This window comes from Myotis myotis, unplaced genomic scaffold (genome assembly GCF_014108235.1).
Source record: "Myotis myotis isolate mMyoMyo1 unplaced genomic scaffold, mMyoMyo1.p scaffold_m19_p_4, whole genome shotgun sequence".
NCBI classification, from domain to species: domain Eukaryota; kingdom Metazoa; phylum Chordata; class Mammalia; order Chiroptera; family Vespertilionidae; genus Myotis; species Myotis myotis.
In genome coordinates, this window is record NW_023416346.1 from 120,197,029 (window position 1) to 120,223,831 (window position 26,803).

At 36.0% G+C, this 26,803-nt stretch overlaps 1 protein-coding gene across 5 annotated transcripts in view; it reads right to left on the bottom strand.

The window, feature by feature from the left end:
- The window catches only part of CNKSR2 (connector enhancer of kinase suppressor of Ras 2), a 253,350-nt gene that overhangs the window by 68,031 nt on the left and 158,516 nt on the right, over window positions 1-26,803 (bottom strand). For 3 of the 5 annotated variants that reach the window (XM_036305515.1, XM_036305517.1, XM_036305520.1), the window contains 3 exons: window positions 24,106-24,195; window positions 22,317-22,531; window positions 3,244-3,292 (listed from right to left, as the gene is read on the bottom strand). In XM_036305515.1, coding sequence (XP_036161408.1) covers window positions 3,244-3,292; window positions 22,317-22,531; window positions 24,106-24,195 — 354 coding nt within the window. The remainder of the gene's footprint in view (window positions 1-3,243; window positions 3,293-22,316; window positions 22,532-24,105; window positions 24,196-26,803) is intronic. The other 2 variants (XM_036305518.1, XM_036305516.1) reach the window with 1 other exon arrangement.

Here is a 26,803-nt window from a genome sequence, read left to right on the forward strand (position 1 = left end):
CAAGATACAGAATTCAAAACAATTATTATAGGAAAACTCAAGGAACTTAGGGAAAGACTGCATGAACTCAGTGAGAACTTAAACAAAGAGACAGTAAGCATAAAAAAAGACGCAGAAACCACAAAAAAGAACCAGTCAGAAATGAAGAATACAACAACTGAAATAAAGAACACACTAGAAGGTATCAATGGCAGGTTAGATAAAGCAGAGGATCAAATCAGCAATTTGGAAGACAAGGTAGCAGAAAACACCCAATCAGAAAATGATTGCATTTTTATACACCAATAATGAACTATCAGAAAGGGAAACTAACCCCCCTGCCCCCCCCCAAAAAAAACCACTACCTTCAAAAAAACACCAAAAAACAAACAAAAAAAATCCCATTTACAATTGCATCAAAAAATTCTTGAAAATAAATTTAACTAGGTAACAGACCTGTACTCAGAAAACTATAAGACAACAAAGGAAGAAGATACAAATAAATGGAAGCATATACTGTGCTCATGGAGGGGAAGAATTAACATCATTAAAATGTCCATACTACCCAAAGCAAGCTACAGATTAAAAAATTCCTATCAAAATATCAATGGCATTTTTTTTTTACCAGAACTAGAACACATAATGCAAAAATTTATATGAAATAACAAAACAATAGCAATAGCAATAGCAATAGCAATGTTGAGAAAGAAAAAGGAGGAGGTATCACACTACCTGATATCAAACTATACTATAAGATTATAGTAATGAAAACAGCATGGTACTGGCATACAACACACATACGTAGTTCAATGAAACAGAATACAGAGCCAGAAATAAACCCACACCTGCATGTTCAGTTAATCTATAACAAAGGAGTCAAGAACATACAATGGGGTAAAGACAGTGTAATCAATAAATGATGTTTGGAAAATTGAATAGATACATGTGGAAAATGAAACTAGACCACCTTCCTACACCAGATACAAGAATAAACTCAAAATGGATTGAAAACTTAAGTTTAAGACTTGCAACCATAATAGTCATAGATGAAAGCATAGCCAGTGAACTCTCTGACATTTCCCTTAGCAATATTTTTTCAGTATACCTCTCCAGGCAAGGTTAACAAAATAAAAAAAAGATAAACAAACTGGACTATATATAACTAAAGAAGTTTTTGCACAACAAAGTAAGTCATCAACGAAACAAAAAGACAATGTCCTGAGTGATAGAATAAATATGACAATGATATATCTGATAAGTGAATATTCAAAATTTATAGAGAACTCATACAACTCAATACCAAAAAAACCCTAGCAATCCAATAAAAAATGGGCAGAATATCTGAATAAACACTTCTTCAGAGAGGACATACAGATGGCCAAGAGACATATAAAAAGACACTCAACATTACTAATCATCAGAGAAAAGCAAATTAAAATCACAATGAAATATCACCTCACACATGCCAGAATGGCTACCATCAAGTAATCAACAAACACTAAGTGCTAGTAAAGGATGTGGAGAAAAGGAAACCCTAGTACTAGTACACTGCTGGTGGGAATGCAGACTGGTGCAGTGACTGTGGAAAGCAGTATGGAGATTCTTCAAAAAATTAAAAATGGAACTGCCATTTGACCCAGTGATCCCACATCTGGGAATATATCCTAAGAATACCAAAATACCAATCAGAAAGAATATGTACACTCCCATGTTCAAAGCAGCATTATTTACAATAGCTAAGATATGGAAACTGCCCAAGTGCCCATCAGTAGATGAGTGGATAAAAAAAGCTGTGGTACCTTTACACAATGGAATGCTATGCAGCTGTAAAAAAGAAGGATTTCTTACCCTTTGAGACAGCATGGATGAACCTGGAAAGTATTATACTAAGCAAAATAAGCCAGTCAGAGAAAGAGAAATATCACATGATCTCACTTAAATATGGAATCTAATGAACAAAATAAACTGATAAACAAAATAGAGCCAGAGACATTGAAGCATGGAACAGACTGACAGGTCTCAGAGGGAAGGAGAGGAGGCAGGAAGAGGTTAAGCAAATAACTTATATGCATATGTGCATAGCCCATGGACACAGATAATAGTGTGGTGAAGGCCTGGGGTGGGGCGGGAGCCAGGTGGAGGGAGGGCATGGGAAAATGGGGGACATCTGTAATACTTTCAACAATAAAAATAAGTTTAAAAAATTAAAAAAATGGAACTGCTTTATGATCCAGAAATCGCACTTCTGGGAATATATATAAAGAAATCCAAAACACTGATTGGAGAGGATATATGCACCCCTGTATTCATTACAGTGTTATTTAAAATAGCTAATATATGGAAACAACCAAGTGCCCATCAATAGACGACTGGATAAAAATGTGGTGGCACATATACACAATGGAATATTACTTGCCCATAAAAAAGAATAAAAGCTTACCCTTGCAACAGCATCAATGGACCTATAGGGTATTATGCTAAGTGAAATAAGTCAGTCAGAGAAAGAGACATACCATATGATTTCATCTACAGGGTGGGCAAAAGTAGGTTTGTAGTTGCATTGTGACATTCTTTTGAGTTAATAAAGCTATTATAATAATAACAATAACCCGCATGTCTTTTTCCATATGCACAACTGTAAACCCATGTTTGCCCACACCTGTTTATGTGAAATCCAAAGAGCAAAATTAATAAAGAAACTAAATAGAAACAGACTCATAGATATAGAGAACATTTTGATGTTGCCACAGGGGAGGGGGTTATGGGGCTGGGTGAAAAAGATGAAGGGATTAAGAACTACAAATTGATAGTTACCAAACAGTCATGGGGATATAATGTACATCATAGGGAATACAGTCAGTAATATTGTAACAACTATGTACAGTGACAGATGGGAACTTGAAATATTGGGGGGACCACTTTGTAAAAGTATATGATTGTCTAACCACTATGCTGTACATGTGAAACTAATACAAAATAATATTGTATGTAAAATGCAATTAAAAATAAATTAAAAATATAAAATTAAAAACAAAAAAGAAGTGTGTAACCCCAGGATGAAAACGTGTTGAGACCATTCTTTGCAAAAGGCACCTTGTATCACAATTGACCTGAAGGAGAAGCTGGTCTCAGCAGCATTTGCTAAGGGGCTGTGCTCTTCTAAACCACACTGGTCTCAGGCAAGAGAGGATGGGTGAAGTGCGCTGGGTATCATCACAGTGCAAACCACGCAGGTGTATGTTTCATTTCATTTCCTTTTCTTACCTTTGTTTTTCTTCTTTGATTTATGCTGCAGGGAGGACTGCTGAAATGTCTGAAATCAAAGACAGGGAAGAATGTTATCTGATAGGGTGCCGTCTGGAGCACCATCGTGGTGTGTAGAACTCTCAGGACCTGAATGTTGACTCTGAAACCTGGTCGGAGAAATCACTTTCTTTTTCCAAAGTCTCAAAAAAATTCATGCATATCATGCCATTCAATTTTCTAATTTCCTGGAAAGCAGACGGGGATATTAACATTGTCCTTATTTTGTAGCGGAGAACGCGGGGCACAAAACAGTGGTGAAACTAAGGGCTTTATATGTGCACAGCCTTACATTATACCTCTTAAGAGGGTTTATTGTGCTTTCTCAGGCAATATCTCATTTGATTCTCACAAAAATCTTATTAAGTAAGCAGGCAAATATTATTTTTTGTTCCTTAGAAGTTTATTCTATTATACACGCCACCATCACCTACTGAGCTCCTAGGTACTCTCCTTGATCACTAAATATTTCAGCACTTGGATCATTATCTTCATCTCACACCTACTTCTCTCACTATTATCGGTGACTAATCTTCATGTAGGGGATGCCAGCACCTTGGCTCCTCAGTCCCTCATCTCCAGTGATCTTTATTTTATCAAATATGCTTAAGATAACATACGGTCATGGCAGTGGATAGCCAAGGAATGGTGGCTATCCACTGCCATGACCGTATGTTATCTTAAGCATATTCGAACCACTACCTCCATTATTTGTTTTTCAGTCTAATAACCCCAACTCAGCAATTTTTAGAAAATGTTCCTTTGAGGTATTCAATTCATTGACATCACCACACTTTTGTGCCTTTCTCTTCTTCCACTTGGTTTCCATAGGACATCGCTACAGTAATTCCCTTGAATCATGCTCCCAGCATTCCTTGCCTGGCTAAACAACCATCTCAGTAAAATCTGTCTATCTGTTTACTCCATGCTAAATGCCAGAACAGCTTAATTTCTTAATAGAAAAACCCACAACTGCATTGACTGCTCTAGTCTTCAACTAAATCACTGGTTCCAGTCAGTCTACTAAGCTATATTGTTTATTGGTGTAATAAGGTTAATTATGTTCATATGATTAGCTAGCTAACAGAGTACAGAGATCTCATGTGTAATTTTAATTCACAGAAAATCCTTCAAATGAATTTCAGGTAGCGGGTTCTTCTTTTTCTTTACAAAGGTATTTCTATGAGGCAATTTAAGTTTGTTCACATAAAATTCGCTAGTCTTGGTTTTATATAATACATTTGTATTCTGTGATATACTTTCTTATTTAGAATCTTTGCTCATAAAATAACAGAGTAATGCTCTACTTTCATAATAGGTTTCTTGCATTTGTATGTGGTTAACTTAATTTTCATGAATATAATATTATGAATGGATACTAGTCCTAAAGATAAGGATCAGATCATTTGCTGCCATACAGTGTAACCCATAAATAATCACCCATGTGTCAAAGCAATATGTGTGTGAGTGCACACACGTGTGTGTGAAAAACTTTGCAGGATCCATGGTTAAAGAAATTTACAACTTTGGAAAGAAAGCATAAAAGATAAAACACATTATACTGTGCTGATTTTCTTGAGTGTACTTTATTTCAAAATAATAACTCAGGCTAGTGTGCTTAAGTATAGTTAATTTACATATAGTTACTTTCCCTAAATTGTTTGGCTGTAAAATTACTGATTGGGTTTCTTTTTTTCCTTTTGTGTTTCTGCAAGTAACATTATGATTTTACAGTTCATTATTTTTAAAAATGACAAAGATGGGGGTGGTTTGTTTTTAGGAAGCTACATGGATAACAGACAGCTTGAAATAATTGAGTTATATAATATACCTCCTATGCATTTTGCAGGCTATTCTTTAAAACCTGGAAGTCTACTTTAAACTCTACACTAAAACATATTTTATGCTCTCCAGGTTTTCTTTTTAATAGGATTATCTTTTCTTTCCTTATAAATATATTCTCATACTAATTGTTATTACAGAGTATAATCAGTGTACATATTGTTGAAACCTAGGAACTAGGCACAAAATATAGATTTATCCATCATTCAAAGAAGCAAAGCCTTAGATATCTTTTGTAAATATCATAAATATTACAATGCAATTATCTTAAAAGAGATTTCATTATTTTTCTAAGTGATGTAACATTTTCTAAAATGAAAGTTATAATTGAATTATATTAATTAAAATCATATAATTGAATTATATGCTTTTGAAAGTAATAGGAAAAACAATGAAAACTATAGTCAAGGAAATAGGTCTTTGTGCAGAAAAGAGTTACTATTGCAGGCCTGAAACTACTATCTTACAAGGGCCTGCTTGCAAGGTGAACCCTTGGCTGACATCTGGAAAGTTGGCTGGTAAACAGTTCTCATCTGGAAAGTTGGCTAGTAAACAGTTCTCTATCCTATATAATAAAAGTCTATTATGCTAAGTGTCTAACCATTTGTTGGACCGTTTGACCAGTTGCTATGACCCACACTGACTACCAGGGGGCAGATGCACTGACTGGTAGGTTAGGTTGCTGCTGGGTCCAGCCAATCGGGACTGGGCGAGACAGGCCTGACATGTCCTGGATCCCTCCCGCAGTCCCTCCCTGGCCAGCCAATCTCCTGCGGTCCCTCCGCAGCCTCTACAATATTTCTTCTAATTAATTTCCTTTCAATGTGCATGAATCCGTGCACTGGGCCTTTAGTACTGACATAAAGCTTCCCTAAGCGATAAGGCGGTTTTGCCCAGCTAGGTACTAAACACCTGTTTTCCTTATGGGGGTCTGGAATTTTTATAATGGCCTTTAATTTTAGCACATTCTGGGCAAGGGGTTTCTATGTGAATAATCCAAGAAAATCCTTGGATGATGGTTTTTTACTGGGGTTGCTTGGGCAGAGAAAGTTGACATATGTGACTGCTGCATTTTTGTTGCTGAGGGAGAATGCACTGTGTATGATCTGGAGAGGGAGAGAGAGGGAAAGAGAAGGAGGGAGGGAGGGAGGGAGGGGGAGGGAGAGAGAGAGAGAGAGAGAGAGAGAGAGAGAGAGAGAGAGAGAGAGAGAGAGAGAGAGACCCATTGGAAGTCTGCACATCAATTTCTCCAGTTGTTTGTCATGGTGTCTTTTTCCCTTACTGATCTGATTGTATATCTTTGCTATGTCACTGTAATAAAACTTAACTGTGGGTAGAACTCTCTGTTGAGTCTTATGAGTTTTTCTAGCAAATCATCAAACATGTGGGTGATCATGGGGACCCCTGAAATAGCCTCATTATTCAAAAGATTCCTTACAAACTTATATTAGAAACTGTCCACTATTCATACCTGTATAAATAAGCTCCTAACAGTGAAAGTTTCCTCATCCCAGCAACAGTGTGATTAAGTGTCCCTGAGGTGCAAATTTATAATTGTATGTTGTCTTTACTAGTCGTAATAAAGGAATTATTCATACTGAGTGATGGATGTTTACTCTCATTGATCCTCTTCCAAATGTAACTGTATGAAAGAAGAGGAATTGTAACTATTTCATGCATTATTTTAACTTCTGCCTAAAATGGGGCCTAGCACAGAGTAGATCTGCTCAATAAATATTGGTTGAATGAATAAAAGTAAACCATCAATAAAGAGCATAGGATGTAGTCTTAATTAGCTGATTGTTTTAACCTGAAAAAAGTCCTTCAGTAGAAAACAAACAAGCCAGGTGTCTTTTGTCCAGTAATCCATGTACAGAATGTTACTGAAAGTTCTGTTTTTTTTAGTAGGTCATTTGTTTTGGTAGATAATTAAAAGTTCCTTTTTATCCAACCTCCCTTAATATTACTTGCATTGGAATTGTCTTAGTGCACTTAAGTTCAAATTTGAATTCAAGGTGTGGCTGGCTAAAATACATTAAATATGTGTCAAAAGATATTTATGCAAATAATTATATGATGAATTATGAATAGATGTGTTGAAATCATAATTTTATCCATAAAAATAGAATGTGCTAAAATAAAAAGCCATTATGAAAGTATTGTTGATCCTCTTCTTAACCATGGCGATGCATGCAATAGTATTCTGTTTGGCTATAAAAGATCCCTTTTTCAGACATTTGCCTGAAAAGACCATTTGTCTTTCATTTTGTCCACAGATGTTCTGTTCAAACTCCATTCCCCTCTGTTCTGGTTGAGGAAGTATGGGGGAGGGTAATTTGGGTCATTCTTATCCTGAAACTTTCAGAAGCACTTATTTTAATTGTGGAAGAAAATGACAGTTTCTGTGTTTCATTTTGAAAGCTCAGCTACTATTAAATTCTTCTCAAGTTGCAAATTGCCACACTTATGGAAAAATTTGCAATCAAAATACTCTCTTGTTGCAATATAGAACTTCCTCTTACTGAAATTTTCTGCAAAGTTTCAAGATTTCTTCAGTAACTAGTCAAACCAATCGCTTATTCCTTATGCATTAGAAAAGAGGGTGCTTAGCAATTTGAAACACTTGGGAGAAATGACAGTTATTTCCACATATTTAATTTTTTAATAAACAAATAAACAAAAGATTAAAATATTTAAGATTAAAATATTTCACAAAGGAAGGTATTTTCCCTTATTTTCTAATTATTGTGTATCAGCAGAAAAGAAGTCTAAGTATGAGCAAGTAGGGTAAGATAGTAATGGGCATATTAAATATATTTAATGTAAAATATTAAATCAAGAACTCTTCCATTTACAAGAAACAGCAGTATAGACTTGAACTTGCTGTTGGTGGTGGCCTTGCCCATTGTGTTGCATGAGAGAGAAACTCTGAGTTCAGGGGATGAGGATGAGGCACTGTATTCGCACCGGGTCTTTCAGTACAGTGGGGTGAACTTGCTCTGGATTCTCTCAGTGAAGTTAACCTGACTTTATACTGACTGAAAATGACTGCAAACACACTAAAAAATAAATAAGCATGTGTTTAAAAACAATTATCATGCTAATAAATTAGCAGTCAAATAGGAACACAAAGGCAGTAATTGAGGGGAATATAGCAAAGGTCAGTCAAACTCATTAGGTTAGATAGAGTCAATGTTTCATCAAAAGTATATCATTCATGCCCAGCCGGCATGGCTCAGTGGTTGAGTTTCAACCTATGAACCAGAAGGTCACGGTTTGATTCCTGGTCAGGTCACATGCCCAGGTTGCAGGCTTGATTCCAGGTGTGGGGTGTGCAGGAAGCAGCCTATCAATGATTCTCTCTCATCATTGATGTTTCTATCTCTCTCTCCATCTCCCTTCTTCTCTTAAATCAATAAAAATACATTTTAAAAAAAGTATATCATGCAGATCAGATTCTGAAGGAAGGAGGTGATTGAATCTTACACAAGATCCCATAAGGTGATTCCATTTTTCTTATGAAGTAGTAAAGTAGGAAGAATAGGAGTGATTAGTGGGGAGTAGTTAAGAAGGGTAACACAAATCACCATCCTTGGGAAACAGGTACTGTCATTCCTGAATCATAATAATTATAATTTACTGAGGCAAAGTATCAGGCACTTTATATCAGTTATTTATCTTAATCCTTATAATAAATCCTTAAAGTTGTTATCATCAATCCCAGTTTAAAGAAGCAAAAAACTGAGATACAGAATGCATAAACAACTTGCTCATGACCACACAGGTAGTGGCAGAGTCAAAATTCAAATCCAGGTTTGCCAATCACAGAACCTGTTCTTCTACCCACTCTGTGTAATACTGCCTCCCAAGGAAGTATCTGTAGTCATAGTAACAATGTGAGAAAAAAGAAAAACTGCTTCAGACACGAAGACATCTATTTATGCAAGCCCTATCATGACATATGATGTAACTACATTGCTTGTGGAAAGAAAGGATTTTATAAAACAGAAAGATATTAAAGATAACACCTTTATATTAATGGAGATAATTCAAACCAGTAACATCTTAAGAATTTTCAATTTTCATGCTTTTTTCAATTTTATTTTAATTAGAATGTTATATTACTCTGTGGGCTAAAAAGATTTGCTGGTTTTGGGGCAACTATTAATCATAATACCTTTATGCAAAGAAGGTTCATGTTAGCATTTTAATTTTGCAAATGTGATAGAAACCAAGGTAAAGAAAGTAAAAAGGCTCAGTCAAGGTAGGCAAGGATGGGGCTGCAATCACATTTTATTCCAAACCTATTGACAGTGTTAATTGAACTCAGTGCAATTAAAAAACCCTATGTCAATACTGATGAGGAAATCAGTGATCCAAATAAGGCGAGGCTGCCTCTCCACTAATTCTTTACAGAAGAGAAATCTCTTGTATCTGATTCATCACGTTATGCAATTTTTCACCTGTTACACTCCTGATAATTATGTAATGCCTTAAATTATTTGGTTTACTTTCTCAAGTAGTTTTTAACTGCTGCATTAGTTTCTACAAAGGCAGAAACCATCTGCTCAGCTCACCACTTTATACTTAGTTCTTAGCTAGGCCACTATCATATCTCACTTGAATTGACCAGATCTTATCTTGTCTCCCTGCTTCTCTTGCCCTTCCAGTCTATTCTCAATACACCAGCTAGAGTGATACTTTTCAAATGTTTATATTTCAGCAAGAATGGCATACACAGTAGCATGGAGCAACACTGTAGTAGGAATCAGGTACCTGACTTCTATTTCTCTATATTCCAGTCCACATTCCAGCTCTACGACTGTAGTAAAGTCACTGAACTACTCTTGACCTCAATTTCCTCATCTGCAAGAATAGGGGTTTGGACCAAATGCTCTTAGAGCATTAACTGTACATGATTCTGACTTCAAATTGAAGGGGAAAACGGCTAGTTACCAATGTGCATCCAATTATTAATGTTTATACCCATAATCAGTGTTAATCTAACACTTAATGCTAAATTATTTATTGAAAGGCAGAGTTAGTATATTTTTAAGCTCCTCCAGGAATGGGAACAACTTATCACCAGCCATATGAGGTACAGTTATTTTGAGGTGCTTGATTAATGTGTGCAATTAATATAGATTTACATATAGAGGCAGACAGTTCAAATAGATGAAAAGCAGAACTAGGGCAGTTCCTTGCTCCTGACACTTCTGTTTGACAAACTGTCGACATCTGGGTGTCAGAGAAATCAGTGTAGGCTTGCCCATCATTTGTGACAAAAAAACGTTTAAGACCAGAAAAAAAATTAAAGAACTAGATTTGCCTCTGCAAGGCTACTCAATGACAAGAAAATAAATGATATGTAAAAGAAAGCAGAGAAACAAATTATATAAAAAGAATATAAGAAAGAACAAAACCTAAGAATCTCAAATGGAATACTTTAAACAATAAAAACAAACAAACAAAACAAAGAATCTCAAATGGAGTCACTGTATATTACATGCTAATTTTCTCAGCAATCATATGACTAAATCATAATTATTTATTTTTTCTGGCTACTGAATTAATAGCTTTATTTAAAAGAATCCAAAACAAAACAGTTTTTTTTGGGGGGGAGGGTTACCTTTATTTTTAAGTTTGTTGCTGTGATATATTTTACATATTTTCTCATCATGGAATATTTGCCATGTCAATGTAATTCATTCCAAGAATGCTAGCTTTTATCTAAATACCTTTATGGCTAAGAGTATGTTTATATCAAGCTCTTATTCTGAGATTTTTGTTACGATATAGTAGACAAACACAAAATAGACAGTCATATAAGACAACCACTTCAAATATTTCTACATCTGTTAGTTTTGCTGTAGTTTTGTTGATCTGGAGATATTTTTTCTGAACAGAAAAATATCTCAAAGAGAATACTGGATAAATTTAAAAGTTAAGGTTAGAAAGTTTCAAAAGTCATTTATGCATTTTATAATAAAATAATTGAGAGATAAATCATACTCTTACTTCTCTTCTACATCAAACCATCTAGTAGGGCATGATTTTAAAACTAAAAGAGCAAAATTTATTTTATCTAATAGAAGGGGAAAAATAACTTGATGGGATTTTTAAAAAATTCTGTTTGCAGCAAAAATCAAATCATCATGTTGTCATTTTAGATGGCATGAGAAAAGTGCACAAGAATAAGCACTTTAAGTTATGAAAAATGAGATTTCTGCAGGCCTGATGTATGCTGCCATTTCTTCAGAACTGGTTGCCTCAAATGCACCTAGTTTAGGTTTGGCTTGTTCTCAGCTCCCTGGTGAGGACATTTTGATAGTATGGTTGTAGGAAGAATGCTAAGAATATTTGTGTACTACCAGAGTGCCAGCCATTGTACCGGATACTTTATATACATTGTCATAACAGGGAGCCAAAGCTTTTATAAAAAATACTAGAGGCCCGGTGCACGAAAATTCGTGCACTCGGCGGGGGGGGGGGGGCCCTCAGTCTGGCCTGTGCCCTCTCGCATTCCAGGTCCCCTCGGGTGATGTCCACCTGCCGGCTTAGGCCCACTCCCCGGGGTATCGGGCCTAAGCTGGCAGTTAGACATCCCTCTGGCAGCCCGGGAGCCCTTGGGGGATGTCTGACTGTGGCCTGGCTTGTGGCTGAGTGGAGCTCCTTCTGTGGGAGTGCACAGAACCTGTGTTGAGTGTCTGCCTCTTGGTGGTCAGTGTGCATCATAGTGACCGGTGCTTCCAGTCATTCCACCACTAAGGTCAATTTGCACATTACCCTTTTATTATATAGGATATATGGGGGGCACAAGGGAGTAGAAAATACAATATATTTGAAAATATTTTTATAGCAAACAAGTAGATTTCATATGGTTGTTTTTTGTAGCAGCTGTCTGATAAAAATTAAAGACATGATGCTAAAATGCAACTAAGTCAAGGAGATTCAGCATTTAGCTAAGGTAACATGGTCTAGGCATATAGTCTTCTGGTATTCTTCCTCAGAGTATGCAAAGAAATTCTTTAAATATTTTTCTAATGTGTTTTATTCAGTAGAAACCTCTTAGGTAAATTATACATTTTATCCTAATTATTACTTATATTAGTCAATCTCTTGATTGAAGATAAAATAAAATGTGAAGATATATTTTCTAATATATGCTTTGGGAAATTAAATAAATAGGCTATAGGGATGATAACTTCCTACAGGTAGGCTCACCTTGAATCCAGTCTAAATTTATAATTTAGAATTTTTTACTTTATCACTGATCCTCATAAACCAACACTAGATAATTTTTAAAGCAGATTTTATCTGGTAGTGCCCACAAGAAGGGAAACCTCAATGTGGTGATTTCCTACTGTGCCAACTTACCAAAGCTGTAACTGTTTCTCAGAATTCCCTTTCCTGTATGGTTCTAGTTAGGGTTGGCCACAACATAACTTTGCGTGAATTTTGGAGAACACAAGTGAAGCAGCAGTGTTATGCTCTGAAAGTCAGTGTACGGTGTCAGTCACTGCTGCAGCTAACACATATTGTCACTTTTCTTGCCTTTTTTTTTTTTTGAATGGGTCAATAGCAGAGTCTGCAACTTCTTCAGCTCTTCTAAGTCCTAAACAGGAAGCCTGTGAATCTCTGTGGTGGAGGGCTCCGGCTTTGTCACTAAAGTTGGAGGCAGGGTCCCAGTTTGTGCTCATGGTTCTAGTTTGTCTTGCTCTCTCTGGCTTCACAACAAAATTTCTTCATGACCACCAGCTCTGCTGAGAAATCTTCACTAGCACCTCAATTGATTAATAACTAGTCCTTTATTCCATATCACTTAGTGCCTGTTTCCCTGACTGAACTGAAACTGATATTCTCATTAATAACCAATGATGACATATTTTAGTCCTAGAAGGCGCCCTCATTTGCTCACAAGAAGTAAATTTCCTTCCACGCACACAAATTAATTTCTTTTTTTAAAAAAAATATTTTTATTGATTTCAGAGAGGAAGGGAGAGGGAGAGAGAGGTAGAAACATCAATGATGAGAGAGAATCAGTAATAGGCTGCCTCCTATACACCGCCACCCTGAGAGGATTGAGCCCGAACCCAGGTATGTGCCCTTGATCAGAATCAAACCTGGGACATCTCAGTCCACAGGCTGACGCTCTTTCCACTGAGAAAACCAGCTAGGGCTAATTTTTTTTCCTATATGGTGTTAAGAATAGTTTCTATGTGCCCAGCATTATGGAAAAACTTTATACACACAGTGTATGATTTAATTCTAAAATAGCCAGGTGAAGTAAGAATTATTATCCTCTTTTTACTCATGAGAAACAGGTTCAGAAATGTGTCTAGGTTCATAGAGCTGACATAAAGCCCATGTTCTAAAACTACAATATTATTCTTGGCCATCTTAGAGAAGAATCTTAGAAAAGACATTTCTCTTTAACGTTCAGCCTTTTTACCTGGATGTGGTTAGATACAACAACCACTGTCTCTTCAGGCCACCCCAAAGTTACAATAATAAAATAATATATGAGAAAGTAACTTACTCTCCTGTTTCCTGTGGCATGAAAGCTTGCATCTAGTTAACCTAAAACCATTTGCATTTAAAGAATAGGGATTGAAACACTGATCTATTTCTCAATATTCCATATTATTTTGGGTTCCAGACTTAGGATTCTGTTCTTGGCTTAGCCTGATACTTGTGATGTTAAGAAACAAATTTAGCAACATCACTTAGAATTGAGACTTTAGGGTGAGCTCATGCACTTTGGACACTGCTAGTTGCTATCTGAGCCAAAAACCAATGAAGAGTACACGAAGGCTCAAACAATTTAACATTGTTATTGGAAAATTTATCTTCAAGAAACTAGAATGTAAAGTAGTCAATGATTGTGACTTAAACTTCATTCTCATATGAGATCTGGGCTAAGAGACCAGGCATGTAGTTTACCAAGAGGAATCTTTGGATGAGATTTGGACATACACAACAAATCAATAGGATTATAGTTTTGTGAAATTAAAGGATGCTGTCAAGGGAGTAATATATATGAGGAGTTAGAGTGAAGAAGATAATTTGACATAGGTTATGGTCTTTCAATGAGAAGAGGCTTTAAAGAGTTCTGGTGGTAAATTAATTTTACCTGGAGTTTTATTAAACTTGAGATATTTCATTAAATAAGTTGTGGTGAGGTAATATTGGTAGAGTGATTATATAGGAGCAAAAAAGGCCTATTGCTAACAACATTTGAGGAAGTTTTCTGAGGCTATAAAGCTGGGAGATACAGGTCTACAACAGGATAGAGAATGGGGGTGGGGTGCTACTCTAACCTCTCTGGTTAGTGCAGGTATGTCCCCAAATAGTTTGTAATTATTGACCTTATCAACCAAGCCAAGGCCTCTCATCAGAATCTGCTTAATTTTATTTTCTCAAAGGCAACAAGGAATTTGTAATAAGATTTAAATTTAATAAATTTCAACGGAATAATTTCCTAATTCAATTCTTCTGTGTCCTGTTTTGTATGATGAATCACTAATGAAGCCAGATTTTGTGTTTTGCTTCCTGGCAGCCATTATTTGAACAGAAACTAGCAGAATGAGACACATTTGTTCAAACATGAAATGGAAAGGACTGGCTTCAGTTTATCAATAATCTGTTTTATACAGTGTGAGCAAAAATCTTTTGCAAAAGTGACAGTGTATTAGTGAATATTTTTATTTTGATTATATAATGCTTAATTTATTAAACTTCAAAAAGTTATAAAACAAGAGTTTTCAAATGTTGAAACAATATTTTCACAATTAATACAATTTATGAATTTAATCAGTCTCTTAAGAGTCCTATACATCAAATATTTTTCAGGCTGCCAGCACTTTAAAAGCACCACAAAACAAAATAATAAAAGCCAAATGCATTACTTCTGCACTCAACCAATACAATAGCATTGGTACTATAGGTATGCTTGTTTTTTCAGTATTTCTATACTTATTTTTTAGAAGCCTCTTGATTAAATTCCTTTAGTTGTTATAGGACTACTTAGATAATCTACTTGGCCTTCAGAGAGTTTTGGTAGATTGTGGATTTTGAGGAATTGTTTTTTTAAACTGTTAAACTTATGTGTACAGTCCTTGCCAGTTTGGCTCAGTGGATAGTGTTGGCCTGTGGACTGAAGAGTTCTGGGTTCAGTTGGGGGCTCAATCCCCAGTGTGGGGTGTGCCAATCAATGATTCTCTCTCATCATTGACATTTCTATCTCTATTTCTCCCTCTCCCTCTCTGAAATCAATGAAAATATATTAAAAAAACTTATATGCACAGAATTGCTCTTAGTATTGACTTATTTTTTTAACATCTATGGGGTTTGTAATGATAACACCTCTTATTCCTGCATCAAGACTCAGCCACCAGGAGCCTTTAGCCCAAGATAGCCCTTACTTTGAGAATCACTGCTCTAGTGAAGTGGCCCAGTGAGAAACACTTTTCTCAGTCCAGGGTATTCGCATATAGGGCTTTGCCAGTGCTACTGTGACGTTGGCATTAGCACTCTAGAATGAATCAAGTCACCCATAGAAATCAGAGAGAATACAAATACGAATACAATAGTATTTAGAATGAATGTCTAACATCTATATGCTCGGTGGTGAGGAGAAAGATCAAATCATATTGTTCTATGACTGTCATCTAGGTTAATGTAGTCAAAATATGGAGAAAGTGGTTGTTAGCTCAGAGATGGCTTTCTACCACTAAGATTAACTGTTCTTTTGTTTTAGTTTCATCATGCTGAAACAATGTATCTATTAGACAAACTGAAGTTTATCACTGCAGAAAAACTTAAATACAAATGCTTATATGCTGAAAACATAACATATTTTTCATCTTTGTATAGTAATGGCTCTGTCTTTTCTAATAGATGGTAACACCCTTAAGAACAAAAATGGCTTTATTCATCTAAAAATGTGAATTTTGGAGCCAGATTGCTTAGACTCATCTTTCATGTATGCTACTTTCGAGCTGTGTGACCATGAGTAAGGTAAGCTCTGTTTCAGTTCTGCAAAATAAATATTATAGTAGCAACTTCACAAGGGCCAATATGAACATTTGATGAGATAATGTATGTAAGTTCTTATCATAGAAACTTAGTACACAATTGGTAAATGTTGGCCATTATTAGCAGTGACAGTGGCAGTATTATTATTAGTCAATATATATTCCACATGTAGACTGGGCTTTACCCATGGTTGAGACTACTAGAATCATTGTTGGGTTTCTACTAAATTATGCTATTTTTTGAGGTGCAATATAGTGTGCTGACCAGAAGGCAGAAAGCCAATGTTCAAATCCCAGCTCTACCACTTACTATTTAGTTAACCTATGTGCTTCAGCTTCCTAATCTTTAAAATGGGTATAGAACCAGCATCTTTCTTATAGGGCTATTATAAGGATTAAATAAGTTAAAATTTGTAAATTACTTAGAATAGTATCTGTTTTATAATGTTTATTTACTTGATAAATTAACAAATAAAATGTCTTTAAACAGTTTTCCCCCTCCTTCTTCCAGGAGCTCCACCAAAAATCCCTCCACAAGTTGATGAAAATGGCTAAAAGTACTTATCAGAAGTAAAATAAGTGAATATCTGTAGTTCTATCCTAAATACCTAAGACAAGTCTCACAAATGCTGAAATGTTATGAAAAGAATTATCCAGATTTTTAAACACCTACTCAAAATCTGTTTTAAATAAGCCATCTAAAGTCACATTATTCAGTTTATGAAAGTACACGTGCATCTTGCCAGGATTCATAATCAAAATTTACTTGTTCTGGCATCTCATCATATAAATTGAATTTATATGATGAGATTTAAAATAAATTATTTTGCTTATCGATTTAGTTTAGCAGCTTTAATGTGCAGCAAGTTGTCGTGTGTATATTATAGTAGAAAAAAGGTGCTGAATCTAATAATTCTTTATCTCAAGGCTTTCACCACCACATCCGAATTACATACACACATACACGCTCTCCCCACACACACACACACACACACACTCACACACACACTGCTGTCTACCTTTCCTTCATGTGCTCTCAGGTCAGACAAGGTGGGCCCCGCAGCTAATAATTCCCACATTTTCAGACAGAGAATCTGTGAGTATGTAAAATAAAGTTATACTCGTTTGAAAAATACCATAACATAATATCTGGCTGATAGACACATTGCGACCTCCATAATGAGAAGGCAGTGATAGGAAGAAAGTAAGAAGGAGCTGGAATTCAAGCTCTGAGCTGGAGTGGAGGGGATGGAGCAGGGGCTGAAGGGGAGTTAATCCTGTTGCACTGGTGGCATCTGTGGGGCAGAGGAACCTTGTAAATCACCCTGATCAAAGGTGCAGACTGGGACCGGCTTTGATAGGGAGCCCAACATGGTGAGTGTAAGTTACTAAGTGCTTCCAATACTCTTTTCAAAAGATGGGTAGCCAGAGATAGGCTCCATATTGTCTGTCTCTGGTAGCAATAAAGCAGCTAGATGCTCCTTGGAGGACAGGCCAATAAGAGCAGGGTTCCAATCGGAGTGAATTGGAATATTATTCAATAAAACAAAGCAGAATTTAGTCATATGAACTAGACAAACATGATAAGACATTCAGAGCCCTAGGGATCTCCCCAGGCACATTGGACATGAGCCTATGATAGTAAGTTCCTGGCAATTCCCATTATGAATACACTTCAATTGAAGGCCTGCTTTAACTGGGGACGGTTGACCTAGGACATGGAAGTGGCTCTGTCTGCAGGCTGAGGACCTCAACTGACATACACTGAGAAAGACATTGAAGTTCCCGTCACATTCACTCACTTGTTCAATCACGTATCCGTCACATTTTATTGAGCGCTTATAAGGTACTAGCCCTATTCTAGATGTTGAAATAAAGAGCTGAACAAAATGTAGAAGCTCTCTATTCCTTTCATGGACATGGATAAGCCCTACCTACCAAGTTCAGGGGAGAAAGACATTAAGGTTTTAAGACATTAAGATGATCACATAAATAAATATATAATTACGATGCATAAGAAAGGTTTTGAAGAAAATATGCAGGTTGCTAAGATTATACCAGGAGAAATTGATTTAGTTTAGGGAGTAGTGGTCAGGGCAAGTCTCTCTGCAACTGTAGGATTATATAGAAACCAGGCCAGGGGGAACAAAGCGGTAAAAGCATTCTCAGTAGAGGGACTAGCATGTCCAAAGAAAAGAGGTGGCAAAGACTGGTGGGTGACCAGGATGGGTAGAGCACAGGGAAGGATTCACTTTTAAGTAAGTTTAAGGGAAAAAACCCCTGAAATTACAAGTATATGGAATTAATAAAATAAAATTGTGTATTTTATAATATCATAAACTTCTAAATCCTCGTTATTATTATATGAACATTTCTGTGCTAATTGTTAAGAGGAATGAGCCAAACACTAAAGCCAAACTGTATTTCTGTTGCTTTGTGTATTTTTATGGGGTTGCTTCCAAAATAGACCAATGGGGATTATAATCTATGTCTGTTTATAAGGAACACCACACATACACACACACACACACACACACACACACACACACACACACACACACACCTTTAGCAAATTGTTCAAGGATACTTAATGCTGATATAATCCTGCTATTAAATTAAACTAAATTTGAACTCATTTGAACTCAGACAACATGGAGCTATTATTACCGCAGTGAAACTCAGTACTCAAATCTTAATTGTTCTCTTCCATTTAAGTCCTATTCTATTAAAAATGGCTGAGTTATCCAAAGAAATAATTGGTAAGAATAAAGATTAGGTATTCATCACGAAAGTGACTGGATTACATACTGATGATAGTGATCTTGTGCTTCAGAAAATTTAGCATAAGAAAAAGTCTTTTCACTTTTAAATAAGCGTGTATAAACAGATGGCAAAAAATAAAACAAGAATTCCTGTGAAATATAAGAAGCAATCATTTAAGTGTACATTGTTTGGCTTCTAAGGTCAAGGAAATTTTCATTATAATACTCTAGTCTCAGCAATAGATGCTGAATAACTACTTGTGCTTCATATCAGCAGCAGTTCTGTATGTTTTTCAAAAATTCATAAAAACTCTGGGTAGAAATCAATCTAGGTACTGAAGATGTTATTTAAATAAACCTATGAAGGCTCATGTTTCTTAAAGTCATACTTTTTAAAAACTGTTTTGTTAAATCTCACATGAGGATATTTTTCCATTGATCTTTTTAGAGAGAGAGGAAGAGAGAGGGAAAGACAGAAAGAAACGTCAATGTGAGAGAAATACATCAACTGGTTGCCTCCTACATGCACCCTGACCAGGGCCCAGGCTGGGGAGGAGCCTTGACCAGAATCAAACCTAGGACCCTTTGCTCCACAGGCTGATGTTCTATCCACTGAGCAAAACTGGTTAGGGCTAATACATTTTCAAACTTCACTCAGTCACTGAAGCACAAATTCATTTGTGTCTGGAATGCCTACCATGCATATTGTTCCAGGGTAGACTATGGGAAGATCACTGGGGTAGGTGACTTGGGTTATAGTCTTTACTCTTACTTTTTTTTTTTTTTTTTTTTTTGCAACACAGCTTTGGGTAAATAACTTAACCCATTTGAGTTTTGTCATTTGCAAATATGGTTGTTGTGAGATTCAAAAGACACAATAAATATGGAAACTCCCTTGAAAACTTGGAAAGTACTAAACAAGTGAAGGTAAGGTCCTCAAGGGAACTGAGAGTCTAGTAAAAAACCCACAAAAGAATGTTCTCTCTTTGAACACTGGTTATAGACATCTAACATGCACTTTGGGGCTAACAATTCTTTAGCTTCATCTTTTTAAAAAAATCTCTTTATTAAGTTATTACATATGTGTCCTTATCCCCACGTTACCCCCCAACCCCCTACTCATGCCCTCACCCCCCTGTTGTCTGTGTTCATCTTTAGCTTCTTTAAACCAGAGAATAGAGTTAGAAAATGTCCAGCCTTCTGCTCTGGGATTAGCGGGTCAGTATTACATGGGAGGACTTCACACATCATTAATAATATTCCTTACTCTGTGCTGTCCCTCTGTCAAAAATCAGTTTGGATAAATATCTCCTAATTACCACATTACAGATTTGGGACACATTAATTAAAGTAGGAGGCAAAAGTAGATGCTATGATTTCTTTCCAGGAATAAAATTGTAGAAGTGAAGTTACCATTTGAGGTTCTTGATACGTGTAATGTATAATGATCTTCAGGAAGGCTATAACAATTTATACTCCTAGACAATACTCCCAATCTTTCTGATTCTGATTACCAGTTTGACTCACCTTTTACTATCTTTCATATTTTAATAACTCAAAATCCACAAGACTCCTCTCTCTTTTCTTCCTCACACAGAATACTCCTGTTCAGATGTGCATGACAGGGAGGTGCAGGCTGAGTGTTTAAATGCACCTTCAATGGTTTAACACTCCTCTTAGGATAAATACAAACTTAAAAAGTTTCTACACTCTGGGAAAAGTGGCCTTTTCTTCCCTCTCCAGACCCATCTCTCACTACCAACTTCCCTTTCAAACAGGCCAGCTGCCTCTTATCTTTAGATTTCGTTCAGGCTATTACTTGTGACAGGAACACCAGATTTTAGAGGGGACTCAGTGTTCAGACAGCATTTCTGACCAGTGATAGCAAGAGTGCCCCCTTTCATACAGCTACAAATATTGATTTCAGACTGATTGCAAATATCTGTGGAAAATCATTGGATTTGTCAGTCATTCAAAAGAGCAGGTTTTGATATGGGCACTATTCTCTTTGAGAGGAAGAGCTTGGGGGTATGTAACTGGGGCCAGGGGAGGTTAGAGAATGAGCACGTAGGAATGTGAAGTACACTCTTACTTCAACCCAAAGAAATGAAAATAGTTTTCCACACTTTAGTTTTATGAGAGAGCTACAGAATAAGTAGATGATTTTAAAAATTTACTCAGAAAATCAACTCATGTATGTTATTAAATCTTTCACACTTTGTATACCTAAATGGTATACCTGTTACAGAAGTGCCAGATTAAAATTTTTTGATACAGTGAGCATTAAGCACAGTTATTCAAATTACTTAAAAAGTGTAGTCCATGTTTTTCAAGGACTCTTAATAAGGAGCTATAGTTCAATTGGCATAACAAACTCCCTTTTAACCAAAGTGATATAAAATGGCTTGATTTTGTGATTTAATGTTATGGTTAACAATATTCTCAGCCTCTACATTGCCATTGTCCTAGTTTCTCATCATCCTCTGGCCTGGCTTAATGACCCTGCCTCTAGCTTCATACTCTTGATCAATGCTCTGCACCATATAGATAAACAGGCCAATCTCATCATGCAAGTCCCCAGCTCAAAATTCTGCAATAGCTCTTTATCACAGCTGGAAAGAGCCTAAGTACTTTATCATAAAATTCCTGACCTAAGCCGACCTACATCTCTAGGCTCATCTACTGCCCCTAACTCACATGCTTTCACCTCAGTTTTTAATGAACCACTAATTCTTAGCCATATGAAGTCCCTAGGATATACCATATTTGCATACATTTGTGGCACAACTCCATATGCCTTCCCACGATACTGCTACACATCTTTCACCCATCATCCAAATGTTCCCTATTGTAAAGCGTTTTCTCACTTCCTTAGAAGGCAAGGCCCTTCTTCTCCCATATCCCTCTGGTACTGCTTGCACCCACCCATTACAATAGTCAAATTACTTTAAGACTCTTGGAGCTTTTCTCTCCATATGATGATGTGCTATGTCTTCCCATTTTTACCTTGAGCACTATGCTGGTCTAGTAGGTGCTCATTTTTAAATAAAATCACAAATACAATAAAAATTCTATCTTCAATGTTGAATTCTACAGCTACCTATTTACTGGGCATTATTATAGTGATGCTTAATCAGCTAATGATTACTCTCTATCAATTCTGTGCATATTATGTTATTTCATTAAAAATCTAACTTGCTACAACATATGAACTCACTAAACATATGAACTGAAGAACAAGTCAATAAGCCATTGTGTTTTCTTTAAGGGCTTAAACTCTAAACTTAAGATCTTTTGTGAAAATCTAGCAGCAGCATAAAAATAAATAATTTGGAATTCAGCCAAAAGAATCGCCGAATAAAAGCTGTATTATAGAGTCTGAAATTTTACTTACGTGGTACAGTGTGGCCTCTGGCACAGGGGTGCCCATGATGTCTTGTCTCAATGTATCCATTTGCAAACTAGGTAGCAATGAATAGTGGGTCGGGCTATTACTCTTATCACTCTTCTTCTTAGACTTCTTCCCTGTGTCTTTTTTGCTGTTTCTCTGAAACATGTATTCTTCTTGAGCAATTTTTTCATTGCTCATATATCGGAGTAGAGAGTTTTCTATATAAAAGAGATAAATACACTAATATAAATATGCAAATATTCCAAATTTATCATTCTTTCCTAATTGTGCTATTAGATTCCATTTCAGAAATGTAACTTGATTTAATTTATAAAATACCTATGTAGTGGAAATATAGAAAACCTTAATTATTTGGGATCATAGGACAATAATAAATAGCTTATATATTATATCTCCAACTTTCATCTCTGGACCAACTATATCAGAAGCACCTGACGAACCTGAAGCAGAAGTTCTGGGTGTGTGCCTCATACATATTTTAACAAGCTCCCCCAGGGGAATTGTGCTAAAAGCTGATGACAAACACCAACCTATGGCAGGCTAGATAGCATCATTGGAGAAGTTAAAGCCCATATTAAGAACCAACAGTCAGGAAACTTAGTTTATAAAAATCAGTGCTTAAATTGATAGCCAGCACTTAGTACTTCATAAGGCTTTTTACCCCCCAAGTTGTCACTACCATATGAAGTTCCAAAAGAGTGACCCAGAGATGGCATATGATAAGCATTTCTCTTTTTATGTTTTTCTTGATTACTTCTATAAAACAAATTAGGTTAGAAACTGAAGTTTAGAAAATGGAATGAGTATATAGATGCAAAGAAATTTGTCAATATCCCTGTCCCATTTTCAAAAATGCCTGCTCCATAAAACAAGTGTTAAGAAGACTAATGAAGCAGGTATTCATGCTTGCTTATCCCTGTGTGGTCTGTGCATCTGTGTAGTAATGAAATAAATTCTGTATATTGGCTGGAAATAACAGACAAATGGGTTAAACATATTGTGATGAAAGCTTAGTGAGCTTAGGTTTTATAAATAATTTTTGCTTTGTTTGGATTTGTATTCTTTTTCATCTACAACTTAATGGCTCTCGATTTCAGAAAGTGGAAGTAGCAACATGATCCACTGGGCCCACCATACGTGTACTTGGTCGAATCCCACTTACTAGTGAGACTTTCTGTTGTTCTCTTTACTACCCAACTCAATAGCAGGATAAGTGAACATAAAAACTTACTTTTGGTAGATACTTCAAGTGTAGCCCACCCCCAAGTAAGAAGATAACCCTGAACAGCAAACAGAAGAGAAAAAAAAGCAAAGCAGTTTTTTTCCCCATTTCTATATAGTTTTCACTAGAGTCACTGGTTGAGCTTCCAATAGCTTTTATCCATGTGCTTCATTTTAAGGCTGTATTAATATAAAAGTGGTGAGGTTTCATTGCAGACCAATGGGGACTGATCACAAACTCTATTTACTAAACTTTTATGCAGTTTCACACTTCTGACCTTGTTTTCCAAATATTAACTTTCAAATAACAATGATCTATTAATTTTTACACTGTACTTATCTACCCTGAATCCCTCAGGAGGCATTCACAGAAGATATCTACTTAATAATAGGTCAAGATTGTCAAATGTTGGTCTGAATTGGTTTGGGTCACTGAGTCAATGAAAGAATGAAAGTTTTTCTACTGAAGCCATAAGATCCTATTTAAAAACATTTAAATTTGCTTTTTGTTCCAACAACTCAGCCTACACTGAAATTCTAGAACACTTACCTCTTCTACTATCTCTCTTCATCTTATTTGGATCTTCATAGTCCCCCACCCAATTATATTCCACTGGCATAGATATAGGTCGTAGCTTGCCTAAACACAGAGAACAAAATTCACATCACATTGTTTTTCTTCCCCATGTCTGCTTAAACTTACACTGATTTTTAGCTACAGTCTGCAAAACACACTCACTCATATGCAACATTATGGTTGGCATTTGTGTAGATGAAAAATGTGTGTGTTTTGAGCCAGAAGGTGAAACTGCCTGTGGCAATTGGCCAGGTGATAATTCAAACATAAGCTACGTTTTGTAAACAATAAAGACTAGCCTAGGTTTGCTCTCTTAGGAGCCCCAGACTTTGAGGGTGGTCCTTTACAAAGAGGATCATTATTTCAGTGATTTTACTTTATTTTCAGTAATTTGATCTCTATCTAATTCTCCAACGCCCACATGTCTATATATTGATAGTCAATCTCCAAGATAGTAGTCCCTTGTGTTTAACCTGCCCTGCCAGGACATGAACCCATTGTTTCATGTTGGAACACCACAATGCTAACTTCCTACCTTCCCTGCCTCCTAGCTCTCAATGCCATACATTTTGATACCACCACGCTTCAGCAATATATCTAGATTCTCTTATACCTGGGTCTTCCCCAAGCATCTCATCTTTTTATATTGTGAATAAGTAATTCTAGTTTCCAGATCCAAGTATTTAGTGCTTTGGCCTGTCCCATTTCCCTTTAAGTTTGTATTCTTATTACACAACATTTTACTTAAGTAAGCAGAACTCATGGCATAGACTTCAAGGATAATTTTTGGTGAGGCTGCAGTGCATTATTTTTGATCAACTTGAAATCCTGAAGCACAAAAGAGCCAAAAATATATAAAAGTTTAAAAAGGATACCTAGCACAATGTGTGGCTTACAATAGTTGCTTAATAAATTTTGAATGAATATAAAGCAAAAGTTCACACAGGACTGGATAGTAACAATGATGATTATGGCAATCATTATAATAATATTAACACATATATCACTTATCATATGTCACATACTGTCTAAAGGTTTTATAAATACGTGTTTAATCCTCATAATTATGAAAACTATACTATCACTATACTCATTTTACTAGATGAAGAAACCGAGACAGGTTATGTAACTTGTCCAAGGACACAGCTGGTATGTAACTTGCCCAAGGACACAGCTGGTAAGTATGTTGTACCAGGGTTCAAACTCAGGCACTCAAATACCACTTCTGCCTTAATTCTTGGTGACTTCAATATTCAGCTTCCAACCCTCACATTTTCCTGAGGGTTTCTCCTCTATGCATTCTTGTAGTCATATGCTTAATCTTGTCATCTTCAATGGCTATAATCTCTTCCAGTGTCCAATTTTCCAACTACCACCTTCTATATTTTGTGCATACCCCTACAGCACTCCAAGTCCAATTATCCTTCCTCTAATCACACATCTTCCCACCTTCACCTCTCAGTCACCATATGTCTTTTTCACTTCCCTCCTTGACTAGTTAAATTTCACAGTTACTATGTGTTCTTCAGAAAATGTGCCAACCTTATGGTTTTTTATTATATATACTGAAACAGTATATTTTGCTAACTTCTTTTGAAAGTCTGAGGATGAATGAGACATGGTAAAATTATTAAAGCGCCAAAAAAGGCAGTATTTAATGGTTTACTTTCAAGGTATGCAAACAATTTTATAAACGATCATCTAAGATTCCAAAATTCTCATGGAGTAGAATTACACTTTTACAGAGGGAATTTGGGTGAGTTGATATAGGTCAATATATTCTGCCCAATGAGGGGACAGGGGAAGGTTTTAGGAAAGGTCTCCTCTTGTCATGTCTATTCAAATTCTTTGCAGAATATGTCTGCCAGATTTTCAATGTTGTGAATGCTGCATTTTCAAACATTGCTTTAGAATCTTTTTAAAAATAAAGTCCATTTCACATTAGCACTGAAATTGGAGCATTAATAGCGCTAACAATGTTTCTACATGTCATGAAGAAAATCTTTGAAAAGTAAAATATCCAATAAATAGGCTGTTGTTTTTACTTGCTCTACATGTTATATATACATAAATAAACTAATTTGATAATTTTTGAAGAATTAATTTGTTGTTTGGAGCCAAACATGTGTACACATTGGATCCCAAAAAAGTCCAAGATATACTGCCAGTTTCTATTTTCATAGTTTCCTTCTCCTTCCTTCCAGTCTATTTTCTCTTTTTCTCCTTCTTACTTTTCCTTACTTTCCCCTCTGTCCCTCGCTTACTTCTAAGATAGTATGTCAACCTGAACAACCCCCTACATTTTTCTAACAAATAGAGCCTTACAAAGCTGTTTGGTAATCCAGTCAGAACTAGATGTCCTGCTTCCTTATCCAGAAACATTCCCATATTATGCTACCCATGATGTCCATAGAAATACTACTGAATGACTGCTGTTCAATTGTATCCCTTTTTAAAAACTCTCTCCCAAAACATGGTAAAATCATTAAGTTTCAGAGCGATAAACAGCTTCTGAGAAACAATATTCTCTCTTACAGTTGCCAAAAGTTGAAAAATACTTCAGAGAGATTTCTTAAATCTGACATAACCTTTAGCTCACAAAAAAGCTTTCTCTGCAGTCTAAGAAGAAAAAAATATATACACATATACACATCTGTTCTGAATAACTTAA